The 13451-nt window shown below is 40.0% G+C and overlaps 2 protein-coding genes across 4 annotated transcripts; both read left to right on the top strand.

The window, feature by feature from the left end:
- Positions 1-169: 169 nt before the first annotated feature.
- Positions 170-1881, top strand: rps15 (ribosomal protein S15). The gene is made up of 4 exons (XM_061295206.1): positions 170-244; positions 572-657; positions 1335-1569; positions 1712-1881. Exons 1-4 carry the CDS (start codon positions 242-244, stop codon positions 1823-1825), a joined length of 438 nt encoding a protein of 145 aa, XP_061151190.1. The 5' UTR covers positions 170-241; the 3' UTR covers positions 1826-1881.
- A 450-nt stretch (positions 1882-2331) lies between these two features.
- On the top strand, positions 2332-13422 carry LOC133165865 (dipeptidyl peptidase 9-like). 3 transcript variants are annotated; one of them, XM_061295757.1, is made up of 21 exons: positions 2332-2492; positions 4262-4343; positions 5575-5813; positions 6010-6122; positions 6722-6895; positions 7057-7225; positions 7540-7650; positions 7767-7895; positions 7985-8046; positions 8128-8228; positions 8906-9083; positions 9494-9653; positions 9737-9816; positions 9988-10140; positions 10226-10361; positions 10773-10918; positions 11013-11159; positions 11274-11426; positions 12054-12196; positions 12324-12435; positions 12514-13422. In XM_061295757.1, exons 2-21 carry the CDS (start codon positions 4288-4290, stop codon positions 12604-12606), a joined length of 2655 nt encoding a protein of 884 aa, XP_061151741.1. In that variant the 5' UTR covers positions 2332-2492; positions 4262-4287; the 3' UTR covers positions 12607-13422. The 3 variants fall into 3 exon arrangements, with proteins under 3 accessions (XP_061151741.1, XP_061151740.1, XP_061151742.1); XM_061295756.1 differs by having other exon boundaries at positions 7054-7225; XM_061295758.1 differs by having other exon boundaries at positions 2336-2492; positions 5586-5813; positions 7054-7225.
- The last annotated feature ends 29 nt before the right edge of the window (positions 13423-13451 follow it).

Here is a 13451-nt window from a genome sequence, read left to right as displayed (position 1 = left end):
TATGTAAAATGTGTATCTATTAAACTTCTATTGCATCTATTGATAGACATATATTCTCGATAAAGAAGGGGGGGGAATAAATAAATTGCACATTCGTTGCCATGCCAACTTTGTTTATAGAGCTTTGCTGTCACCTGCTGGTCTAGCCACCATGAAAAAAAGGGCTGGATGTGACTGACATCGCGCGATATCAGGACGAACGAGATTTCACGCCTCCCTTTCCCCCGGAACTTTCGGCAAGATGGTAGGTGCTAACTCACCGCTAAATTTCTAAAATCCATCTGAATCAATCTGGCTTCTTCTGACAATGTTGGAGACAACCGAATGTAGCGTTCTATTGTTTGATACTTTTGACAACCCCCTAGTCCTAAATGTTGATAATCCATATTGGTGAAAAGTGTTCACTGGCTCTTTGGTTACGTGACGGGCCGTGCTAGGCTAAATGCTAGCTGCGATCGTTTGTATTAGGTTTACGTTTAATTTCCGCCTTACTTTAATCTATAAATGAAACGGCTACTTGTATTATTTTCTTGTATGTCTAAATTTTTAATACATCCGTTTGCCTTTCCAGGCGGATGCAGAGATCAAGAAGAAGCGTACATTCAGGAAATTCACCTACAGGGGTGTTGATCTGGATCAGCTTCTGGACATGTCCTAGTAAGTTGTACACTGCAAAGACTTTTTTTATTTATTTATTTTGCGCTTGTTTTGATTTGTGTCACCGCTGCAATTTTGGCCTTTGGACCAACTGTGTCCGCATGATTTGCTCCTTGGATAGAAAGAATAGATAAACTTCCATGAAATGAGGCTTCCCTCGCTGGATTTTATTTGTATTGAGATTTGGAAAAAACAAATAGCACTGGACAATGTCAGCAAACTCTGCTTACATCATGACAAGCTACAATTTGACAGCTCAACAAAAGAGGCTAATTTCTTGCATCTAGCTGTTTTTTATGGCTATTCTCAGTTGAAGTGTTTAAACTATTACAAAGTACACAAGTCTAGTGGCCTCATGCAGTGTGAACAACACAGTGTAAGTCACAGCATGGGTTTTGGATTATGGTTGTCAATTCTAGGGCCTGGCCGGTAGTAGCTGTTTAAAATTGGACTTTTTTTTTGGCTAACACGTGCCAAAAAAACCTAAGATAATGACTGCGGCTTTTTGTCGCTTATTCTCTTCTGTTGACATTTGACAACACAAACACTACAGGACATAGTCTTGACAAATAGTACAATGTTTTGCCAGTGACTCGCAGGACCATGTGAATTAATATTTAAAAAAAAAAAAAATGCAAGCACAAATGGTAAAAGTCAAAATCTCTTCGCCTGTGTAGTGAGCAGCTGATGCAGCTGTACTGCGCCCGCCAGCGAAGGAGGCTGAACCGTGGCTTGCGCCGTAAGCAGCAGTCCCTCCTGAAGCGTCTGCGCAAGGCCAAGAAGGAAGCTCCACCCATGGAGAAGCCAGAGGTGGTGAAGACCCATCTGAGAGACATGGTCATCCTGCCCGAGATGGTCGGCTCCATGGTTGGTGTCTACAACGGAAAGACCTTCAACCAGGTTGAAATCAAGGTGAGTTTTTTGGCAACCAGCAGTAGGCAAATGCGTGGAACTGGTTCCGTGGTCTTTGTTTAGTTTTATGACATTGTATTGTGCAAACGTTAATTGATATGACATTTGCCACATTACTAAATAAAGCTTTCTCTCCCCATAGCCTGAGATGTGTGGCCACTACTTGGGTGAGTTCTCCATCACCTACAAGCCAGTTAAGCACGGTCGTCCCGGTATTGGAGCCACACACTCTTCCCGTTTCATCCCTCTGAAGTAAAATGGCTGTACACTTTGTATAAATAAAAACAAAAATGGGTACTCCATAAAACTTGACTGCTTGACTTTTTAATCCATGATGTTTGACATGTTCATTGATTTCCTGTTTTTTTTTATGAGAATTCCTCCTAAATCGGTCTTGAGAAATATCCTTAAATAGATGCTTGGGAACAAACAAGATGTTTTGCATACTGTCTGACGTGTTAAACGAGCACAAATTGAAGCACTGTTATTCCGTGGTGTCATTCAGCTGCATACTATCTCACATTTTGAATATTCAATTGATCGGACTGAGTGGTAAGCTGCTACAACTAACGACCAATTTTGCTGTTACACCCAATGCCTTTTTTAAATGCCGCTGAACATTTATTCAACTGACGTCCTAAACGGTGTTGCGCCACGGCGAAGCTACAGAATGAAGAGTCACGAGTGAGATTAGTAACGCCGACAATGATGACCCATCGGGAGTGGCAAAGTGCCTTCCTGAAAGTGTCCCGGGTGTGTACGGTGCCATTCCCACCCATGGTTCCGCCCCATTTCCACTCTGAAAGCAAGCTACAATTTTGTGTGGCCACTTTGGGCAATGGCCACAACCTTTAGCTGGTTTAAAATATTGACAACAAGCTAGTAAAGCCTCCTACTCTGCATAACAAACAGTAGGTGGTTTGGTAAGTAATCTCATTTTATGGTTTGTTTCATAACAGACGGTGTACGTTTTTTTAAAATGCAAACCCGAACCCGCTAGCATTAGCAATCGGCCATCTAGCTTGGGGCTAAAGAAATCGTTAGCAAGATAGCTTTGTAGCGCAAATAACAGAAGAGAACGGCGCTGTCAAATTAAAAGAAACAGACATTCGCTCTCTACTCCGTTTTAAAACCAAATTGCGGTTTTACCAAGCGCTGCCAGATTAAATTGGATCTGATTGTTTCCAGTGCCTAATGTTCAGCACCGGGATCTGAATTGACCGGTGTTCTCCCGATGTGTCAGTAAATAAAACCAGAGAACAAAGATCTTTGCTCGACAGCCCCTTCAAATTAGCAATATTGCTGCAATTTAGTGCCGCCAGTAGTGGTTTGACACTTTGACCACAAATATTTCGTTCTATGTAAAGAAAAATAAAATCGGACGTTTATAATAATGATGGTTGCCGTTTCTTGTTGACGTTTATTGTCATTCATATTAACCATAATATTCTCTGTCACATCGTAAGAAAGTGATTTGATCAGAAGTTGTGAAGTTATAGTGCAGGTGTACATCGTACAAAGGCGAAGGCTGTACATTCATTCGTTTGGTCCTTTTATAGACATCGGGTGACAGCGCAAACTCAGTCAACATTTGGTTGTTCACCGGTTTTATGAAAGAATTTGAGTAATTTGATGTTGGGTATAGCACATATTGAAATTACCCCATCACTGTCATAACCCAGCACAGTGATTTTTAATATTCTTCATAATATCCAACAAACATAGGGAAACAACCAATTTCCTACCCACCTTTAAAGACGTTGAGAACAATTTTGTTATGAAACAGCCCCTGAATGTGAAATTAGTTTGACATAGCCCCAAAAGCATATTCTCAGCCATGACTTTTGTTAGACAGAGGCTGAGCTGCACTGTTTTGGTTTGCATCATTAACTAGTGGTTACAGGACACCGCAATTGCACTTTGTCACTTACCTATTATGGCATGTTGCAGAATGAATCTCTTTGAACTGCAGCCATGTGATAGTGGATTTAATATTGATGGTATAAAAATAATATGCTTTAACAAAACATACAATTTCAAAGTCAAAGTCTGCTTTATTGTCAATCCCTTCATATGTCAAGACACACAAAGAAACTGAAATTCCGTTTCCTCTATCCCACGGTGACGAGACATAGTACACGATAGATAAAAGTAGACGACACAAAATAAAAACAAGAAGGCACAAACAATAAACAATAAATAAATAATATGAGTGATGAATAAATAATAAACAAATAACCCAATAAATAAGAGGAGCAAAATTGAGCCCCTCCAGAGTATTCAGTACATGTTTTCTTCAGTTTTTCTCTCACTAATTCCTTTGCCAACTCAGATTATGAAGAAAGGAATGCAGAGAATTGCCTGTAAAGTGTACTTTGCTTCTAGCAGAGCTGAACACAAATATTGTAGCCTCACCCAAAAATAACCATATTTGAAAATGACTTATAGTCACAATATTTACTGCTTCTGATCCACTGTGATGCAGAACATCTTGGTGAAGGCTTTACTGTGCTTTTCATTTTTGTTCAGGGCATGTTCTTTGGACTGATGCAGCAGAAAGAAACAGGGGGGAAAACACGCTATTTTTAAAAGCTTGACTTATCTCCTTGAAAAAAAAAAAAGCAGACAATTGTGTGATTGTGAATACTATTTGAGGAATTTCACAGCTGTACCTGCTGTTCACATTTTGCAGGCTTCGGGAGGCGCGTTGACCGGTGAATGCATAGAGTCAAGAAGGTCAAGATTTGCGAGACTAAAGAGGGTATCTGGAAAAGGTATAGTGTCTCATTTTTACTCATGCTAATTAACATAGTTGGTCTAATTGATGTAGTTACAGTGGAACCTCCAAAGACAAGCACTCCAATTTTTGGGTGTTTAACAATGTAGATCATTTAGAAAAGCACTTTGTTAGCCATGTATGGAATTTACTTCTGAATAGTAGTAAAGCAATAAGGGTGCATCAGTGACTAGTATTAGTGACTGATATTGGCTGCTTTTGCGACTACTCAATACCTTGAAATAAACATTTCATCACTTGTATTCATCCCTAGTGAATATTTCCCAGGAGTCATACAAAATAAAATGTAAATTGTAAACAATAAATAGATTTCATTATACAGTGGAGCCTCGGTTTTCGAACGTCCCGGTACTCGAACAAATCGGTATTCGAACAAAAAATTCGAGATTTTTTGCTGCGGATGTCGGACGAAATTCGGTTGTCGAACTTCGCGAGATGAGCCGCATGCCAAGTGACTCCGTTTGTTATTACGTTCTCGTAAGTCTGAGGATTGCATCAACTCTAATCATGCCTCCAAAGGAAGCAAGTGGGAGCAGTAAAGCTATCCTAAAACACAAAAACGCTCCTACAGCAATGCGACACTGAGCGCCTGGCGCGATGCGGATGCGCGATCGGACCAAATTAACCTCCCTGCGCACTGAGGTCCATGTAAATTTTGGAAAGTACATTAGGACTTTAAAAATATTTTCTACATTTTAGTGACCGCTCTGTCACAATAATGCGACCAGCGCGGTGCAGTTGCGCGTTCGGCGGTGCGCTGCAGTTGCGCGTTCGGAAAAAATTAAGCTCCCTGCGCACTGATGTCCACTTAAATTTTGGAAAGTACAGCACGACTTTAAAAATATTTTCTAAATTTCAGCGTTGTTTTTTTCGGGCTTGGAACGGATTGATTTTTTTTCTTTTATTTGTAATGGGAAAATATTCGGAATTCGAACGATTCACTTCTCGAACAGGCTTTTAGAACGGATTGTGTTCGAAAACCGAGGCTCCACTGTATATGAAAAGGGTCTGGCTGCTCAATATGCAAGAAATTAAATATCTATTACATAGACTACTCCATGCAAATGCCAAGAATAATGACGAGAGATTTGACGGTGGTGATAGTTTCACCCAGGACCAAAATATGGAGGAGATTAATTACAAAGAGAAAGTGAGTTCAAATTAGTTTGGACCTCACTAATCCTGAATGCGTCATTTTGAACGTTCAGCTGTGTTACAGTTAAGATGACGGCTGTGGACGACCTATCGGACAGCACAGAGGTGGTGGAGATGGAGGACGTGCCCTCTCAGTTCTTTGTGGAGAAACACTCGTGGGAAGGACTTCGTGACATCATCCATTGTAGCAGGAAGTACTCGGGCATGATTGCCAACAAGGCTCCACATGACTTCCAGTTTGTGCAGAAGAAGGATGACAACGCTCCCCATTCCCACCGGTTATATTACCTCGGTTGGTTTCATGATGTTTTTAAGTTGTGCTTTCTTTCAATTGCTCCCTTGTGCTTATTGACCCCAAGTCATGTTCTCTTTCCCTGTGCAGCACAAATATGAACTCATGACATGAAAACAATTGCATCATTAAAATTCCCCTCGTCTCTGTTTTGAGTTGAATGGGCCTTAGTGTCTTTTTCTGTGTATTTTCTCAGGAATGCCTTACGGAAGCAGAGAGAACTCTTTGCTCTACTCAGAAATCCCAAAGAAGATCCGCAAAGAGGCGCTCTTAGTTTTGTCGTGGAAGCAAATGCTTGATCATTTCCAGGTGAATTTCTACTAAACTTGGTTTGTGTAACATTGGTAGCAATTCTGATATGATGATTATGAGTATAATTTGTTCTATGGCCACTCACAGACTCTTTAGTCGTCTCACTTGTATCTCAAGGCACCACTATAATCTGCATAATGTTCGTATCGGCTTTCGTGTCAATGTTGAAATGTAAATGCATGTTTATAAGTCTACGACAGTCCCTAGGTTACAAATGGTGCGCAGGGGAGTTTGCAAACATTTGCTTTTACTTTGGAAATCAAGGACTGAACCCATTGAAGCAGTGTCAAAAAGGTTGTTGAGCACAGCATCAATCCCTCCTCACATAAGCAACAATAATTGGTCGATAAACAGTAATCGGGAGAAATGGTTTTGTGCTACAGTTGAATGAAACATTTTATCCACTTAATCGATTCTATTGATTAATGCTTAAAATACTGTAATCAATTGTGGAAAAAAAAATCCAATGGTGACAACCCCAGTTGTCTCAATTATATTAATCACAAAAGAAACTGGCATTTGAACATGAGCATTTTATATCAACTTGGAATTTGTCTTTGTGTTGATATTAATTGAGCATATGCTGTTGCTTGAAGGCGACGCCACACCAAGGAGCCTACTCACGAGAGGAAGAACTGCTGAGGGAGCGTAAACGCCTCGGCGCATTTGGAATCACCTCTTATGACTACCACACACAGACGGGCCTGTTCCTCTTCCAGGCTAGCAATAGTCTGTTTTACTGTCGCGACGGAGGCAACAATGGCCTCATTGTGAGTAGATGTTATTCTGTTTGACATCTTCCTTAATTCATTTATCCTGTAAGATATTCAGAAATGGTGTTCATTTCAGATCAGGCTAAACTCATTTTTGTCTTTCCTTTATCTCCACATTCAAATATCCCACTTCTTTTCCTGTCTTCTGGTTTTAGCAGTCCGCACCTGTAAAGCCTGTTGAGATCAAGACCCAGTGCTCAGGCACCCGGATGGATCCAAAGATATGCCCGGGAAACCCCGACTTCATAGCGTTCATCAATAATAATGACCTGTGGATAGCTAACATTAAGACTGGAGAGGAAAAAAGACTCACCTACTGTCACAAAGGTGGACAATTCCATTTATTTTTGTTCACAGCATTTGCGAGTGCACGGGTTTTGACACTTCAGCATTTTCGTCATGGTTACTGGAACACATTTTCACACCCGTTTGAGAGAATTTGTTATGATCCGGTGAAACCAAGGTCTTGGGTGTTTACTTTTATTCCCACTCTTGATTCAAATTTAACTCACTTTAATCTAATTTTCTTAGTTCGGACACACAAGTCTTGGTCAGTTCTCTTCTGATCAGTTTGTGTTTATGTAGGGTCTTGTATAGGTGTCAATCATCCTAATCTTAATTTCCCCTTTTCCTAACTCCAGGTGTGGATAACGTCAAAGAAGACCCCAAGTCAGCAGGTGTAGCAACATTTGTCATCCAAGAAGAGTTTGATCGTTTTACTGGCTACTGGTGGAATCCCTCAGCAGAGGAAGGTCAGCGCTGTCAAGTTCAGGCAGCTACATTTGTCTTTTGTTGCTAATCTTTTGGATTTTTTATGTTCTCTTTAAAAGTCGCACATGTCCAATGTGTTATTTTTTTTTCCTGCTAGATTCGAGTGGAGTGAAAACAGTGTATCTACTTTATGAGGAGGTAGATGAGACGGAGGTAGAAATTATTCATGTGCCATCTCCAGCCCTGGAAGAGCGCAAAGCAGATGCATACAGATACCCCCGCACAGGTTCTTGCAGTCATATACACAACTTTGGAGTACACCAACAAACTGTATAGAGTGCTTCTTAATTGAACTTTTTACTTTGGGATTTTTAGGTAGCAAAAATCCCCAGGCCACACTCAAACTTGCAGAGATCAAGACAGACCATCAAGGCAAAGTGAGTCAGTTGTTGTTCTCTTCTCTTCAATGTCATCATCACCACACACTTCTAATAATGTGTATATGTTTGTATCTGCAGATTGTGAGCATGCAAGATAAAGAGCTGGTCGTCCCCTTCAGCTCCTTATTTCCAGGGACGGAATACATCGCCAGGGTAGGATGGACAAGTGACGGCAAATAGTAGGTGTTGATTTTGTTGTATCAAGAGATTCAGTGTGGTACGCTGGCTTCCTCTAGTGGTTTGTGAAAGAATCACTACCCAAGTACAGTTCAGTTGTTTTAACTTTTAAATTAAATACATTCAAGCTTCAGAACTGTTAATTGCAAAAAATGATTTACGAACCATTTTATGACGTTTTTATGGAAACATTTAAGTGCATTTATTCCAATTATTTTAGTTAAGCACAATGTATTCAGACTGCATAATGTTAGTGGCTTCCAATCATATTAAATATGGTTTTTAGGTATTGTTGTATTTTAATATTGGTTGTGGCGATTACATAATCATGGAAAACGAATTATTTTGGTAATTGATTTCAAAAAGTGAAACTATATTTCACGATTTTGTATGACTGATGATGATAGCTTGCAACTAACAAAACCCTTTAATCTTAAGGAATTATAGTGTTACACAAGAAGTAATCCAAGTTATTTAATAGAAATCAGACAGAAATGGTCCTTCTGCAAGATATATATTTTTTGTGTTTAGCAACATTCTTGCACTTCTTTAAGTAAACAACTGAAATAAATGAAGTTGATTTTTTTTCTACAACATTTGGAAAAACAATGAGACAAAATATTAGAACAAACACTTTGATTATAATGAAGTCCTAACGGTATATCCTCCTTCGTCCTAGTGGCTGGGCAGTTTTGCTGGACCGCAGTCAGAGAAAACTGCAGCTCGTCCTGCTCCCTCCATCTCTCTTCATCCCGGTTTCAGATGATCCAGCTCAGAGGCAGGCCAGTCTGGAAGGAGTCCCTGTTAACGCACAACCATATATAGTCTATGAAGAGACCACCGACATCTGGATTAATGTACGTCCTTTATGTATTTTTATTTACCTTCTGTGTGTGAGGTTTTTTTTTTAGACACAGAACAAAAGTAGCACAAGTAAAGAGATGAATATTTTTAGAATCAATTATCTATCAGTTATCCCACCAATTAGCCAAGTAATAGGCATAACAATTTATTCAGCGTTGAACTACAAAATGTGCATGTGAGATGAAACTATTGTTGTCCACTAGGGGTCGCAATTTTCACTTTTTGCACTAATATCTGTGACTATTTGATTGAATTCATTATTTTAGACCTAATAGTAGCATTGTGAGTTTTTCCAGAAATATCTGTTAAAGTGCTAAAGTGCCCACTTGGTTTTTATTATCTTTGATTGTTGTTGAAATTTTACCATGTCTATAAATGAACCATTTGTGTATCTTCTTTTCAGGTCCATGATACATTTTATTCTTTTATTCAAACGTCAGATGAAGAGTTTAGTTTCATTTGGATTAATGAGACTAAAACAGGTTACAGTCATCTGTATAAAATCACATCCCTGTTACAACCTCGTTGCTCCAAATGGACAGAGGATTACCAGCACATAGAAGGTGAGGATGAGTGATAACATTGTGTTTGCTCATTGTTAAGCCAGGAACTTTTATTGAAGAGTTTTTTTTTTTTAAATGAATAGGACAATTTAAATGTACGATCAAGGAGGAAGTTGCGTTGACCAGCGGAGAATGGGAAGTGCTTGCCAGGCATGGGTCAAAGGTAAGATAATCTACGTACATCTTGATTTGATACATACAAATACAATTTCACATGTCTGATTGACTGAACCCATCCAACTTTCTCCGAAAAAGAATCCACTATGGCTGCAATTTTTGCTCCATTTTAATTTGGAGTCTGATTCGAGTTTACCACGTTTTCCCTCTTTATTAGATCTGGGTAAATGAGATTACAAAGTTGGTGTATTTCCAAGGCACCAGAGACACTCCACTGGAGCATCACCTGTATGTGGTCAGCTATGACTCACCAGGGGATGTGGTCAGACTAACCAAGCCTGGCTTTTCTCATAGCTGCTCCGTTAGTCAAGTGAGAAATTATTGTTATTATTAACCGAGTTTTTTGTTGCTGCATATCTGACTTCCTCCGCTGTATCTCCTCTCTCGTTTGGCAGAACTTTGACTTTTTTGTCAGCCACTACAGTAATGTGAGTACACCTCCCTGTGTTCACGTCTACAAATTGACCAGCTCAGAAGGTGACTCCTTTCACACCGCACCCGAAGTCTGGGCCAGCATGATGGAGTCGCCAGGTAAATAATAGCTTCTTTCAACTTAGTCACCCTGTTTCAGAAACTTGAACTTTTCCACTTATTTTATGATTTAATATCTAATAAATATGTAAATATTTCATGCTTGCAGTTTGGTGGTGTGCTCAGTAGGCAGATTCATATATTCACACATTCTCTTCAGTCGCTGTCTGGTTAAGTGTGAAGGTCGCCTACTCGTTCGTCACTTAAATATCAAAGCAATCACTACAACTGGGGCAAAGTGTAGTTGATTATGTCAAGGACTATGAAAAGCTATTTTTAGTCTCATAAGCGCCCAGCAAACGATTTTGACCATATTGAGTGCTTTATGTCAAAGTTGATGTTTGTGTAATTCACTGGCGCAACTACAGAAACAAAAACAGACGTTTGACGGTGCATTTGTGTGTCTGTCAGGTTGCCCAGGAGATTACAACCCGCCTGAGATTTTTGACTTTCCCAGCAAGTCTGGCTTCCGGCTTTACGGCATGGTTTACAAGCCTCACAACCTGCAGCCCGGCAGGAAGCATCCGACTGTGCTCTTTGTGTATGGAGGCCCACAGGTTTGTGTCTAGAAGCGCTCTTTGTTGGGCCATGCAGTCAGGCACTCACTTGTGTCCTTACTGTAAATCTGCTGTCGTGTCTTTGTTTTCTCAGATGCAGTTGGTCAACAACTCCTTCAAGGGGATGAAGTACCTCCGCTTGAACACGCTGGCCTCATTGGGCTATGCTGTAGTTGTCATTGATGGGAGGGGGTCTTGTCAGAGGGGCCTTGAATTTGAAGGCGCTCTTAAAAACAAAATGGTAACCTGAATTTAAAGTTACTTTTTTTTTTTCAATAACTTTTTAGGACTGTCAATGTAAGCTTAGTGGCCATTAATGCCAATTTAATGGAGCACAATAAATCGTTTTCCTCAGGGACAAGTGGAAATTGAAGACCAGGTGGAGGGCCTGCAGTATGTGGCCGAGAAGTTTAACTTTGTAGACCTCAGCCGTGTAGCCATCCATGGTTGGTCTTATGGCGGCTTCCTGTCTCTCATGGGCCTCATCCAGCGACCGAACGTATTCAAGGTTAGAAGGCCTAAATATTTTGTACTGATGCTGTTTTGTCTAGACAAAACAAAACATCAACAAAACAAAAAACGTAATGCAGACCACAGCTGTCAAGTACAGTAGTATGAGAGTTACACAAAAACAAGATTAAAGTTGTAACTTTGAGGAGAAGAATACCTCTAAAACGTTTCTTTTCGAGAGATCTTTCAAAAAGTCATATACTTTTAAAAGTCACATAGATGTGGATGAAATTTTCCCATTCAGCTTTTTGTGAAGTTGTGCAAAAAGTTCTGAAACATTGAACAGTTGAAGAAACGAGTCAAATTAACTCTAGAGATTATCGTAAATATTAGGTTCCTTCTGAACTTTCACCCAATCTCTCCTGTTTTTTCATTAGTGAATGTTAGAATAGTTGTAGTTTCTATTTTGGCCCACATAGTGTCAGTGTTTGACAAGGCATCGAAACAGGAACATCTAATGAAGACGCTAAGGAGTTTGTGAAGCTGAGCACCACCAAATGTACAATCATGCTGTCCCCCCCCCATACCATTATGCTATATAAGAAAGTCATTTTGCTTTATTTCAAGTACTTCATTATCGTATCAATTTGATTGTGTTTATTGTACTTCATGGGGCCTCTGTCAGTTGGCCATTGCAGGTGCCCCGGTGACTGTATGGATGGCGTATGACACGGGCTACACGGAACGCTACATGGACGTGCCCGAAAACAACCAGCAGGGCTACGAGGAAGGCTCTGTGGCTCTGCACGTGGACAAGCTGCCCAGCGAGTCAGTTTAATTGTTTCTGTAGCGCTTCATGTCGCTCCTTTTTTTTTAAATCAGCATGTCAAAGATTGACGTGACTGTAAATCTTACTGACATAGTGTACACGAATTGATTGTTACTGTCATTCCAGGCCCAACCGTTTGCTGATTCTACACGGATTTCTAGATGAAAATGTGCACTTTTTCCACACCAATTTCTTGGTGTCACAGATAATTCGTGCTGGGAAGCCCTATCAACTTCAGGTGACTATTATAGACACTAAGACATTGACAATATAACAATCGTGAAGGATATAATATTTGTATATGTCTGCATTGCAGGTCTACCCAAACGAGCGACACAGTATCCGCTGCCCAGAGTCTGGAGAACACTATGAGATAATGCTGTTGCACTTTCTACAACAATACCTCTGAAATGATACAAAATGTCCTCCTCTCTCCAGCTCAGTGCCCGACTGGACACTTGCTGTCCGCCTTCTCTGATCACAAACTTAAATCCCGTGACCCCCTCATTTGTCTGTTGCTGTTTCACCTTTTTTCTCTCTTTCGTGTGCAGTGTGTGCTGTCGTTCACCAATGCGGCAATTTGGTGAACAAAGACAAGGACATTTGGAATTGTATGTGCAGACTGTCACACAGAGTGATCATATTCACTCTCTTCTCCTTCTTCCTCCTCATCCTTGCCACCCTGCCCGCTTTAATATTGTGTCTTTTACCCACTTGTGTCAGTAGTAGGAAAGAGCAGTTCACGGATATTAAAATGGAAATCTACATACATAGTTGCACACGTTATACAGTACATAATATATGTGTTAAATACAGTTTATTGCAGATGAGCAGAAATCTCCATACCTAATGTGAGTCGGTGTATGTAACATGAATTGGAAGAAAGTCTCTTCCCATGTCCACTTGTTTTAAGCGCGTTTAGAATAAAATATTTTTATGAATTTTTATTATTATTTTAAATGAAATCTGACAGAGGCCAACTCATTGCTGTTTTCTGTCCCCTTACATTACATCGTTCAAGATATCTGCTTGCCTTCTCAACACATAATTTATATTGGCCAAAGTTCCTCTTGACTTTGATCATCCGGTATTTGCATTTTTTGTTTCCATTTTTTGTTTTTTTACTGCAATACAGAAGGCTGAGCACTGGAGGCTTACAAACAGCGTTGTACCACCAGAATACAATTTGTACATGACAATAAATAAATGGATGAATCAATCATAAGCTTCAATCACAATCTGTTGTGTCTAAAA

Source organism: Syngnathus typhle, linkage group LG13 (genome assembly GCF_033458585.1).
Source record: "Syngnathus typhle isolate RoL2023-S1 ecotype Sweden linkage group LG13, RoL_Styp_1.0, whole genome shotgun sequence".
Lineage (NCBI taxonomy): Eukaryota > Metazoa > Chordata > Actinopteri > Syngnathiformes > Syngnathidae > Syngnathus > Syngnathus typhle.
Note: the sequence above shows the minus strand (reverse complement) of the source record. Positions and strands in the feature narration are given on the sequence as shown.

Coding starts and splice junctions, on each gene's coding strand:
- LOC133165865 (XM_061295756.1), top strand. CDS start 4,288: ATGCATAGAGTCAAGAAGGTCAAGATTTGCGAGACTAAAGAGGGTATC. Junction 7,651..7,766: donor GAATCCCTCAGCAGAGGAAG/GTCAGCGCTGTC, acceptor TTTTCCTGCTAG/ATTCGAGTGGAGTGAAAACA. Junction 10,362..10,772: donor CAGCATGATGGAGTCGCCAG/GTAAATAATAGC, acceptor TGTGTCTGTCAG/GTTGCCCAGGAGATTACAAC.
- rps15 (XM_061295206.1), top strand. Junction 658..1,334: donor CAGCTTCTGGACATGTCCTA/GTAAGTTGTACA, acceptor TCGCCTGTGTAG/TGAGCAGCTGATGCAGCTGT. Junction 1,570..1,711: donor TCAACCAGGTTGAAATCAAG/GTGAGTTTTTTG, acceptor CTCTCCCCATAG/CCTGAGATGTGTGGCCACTA.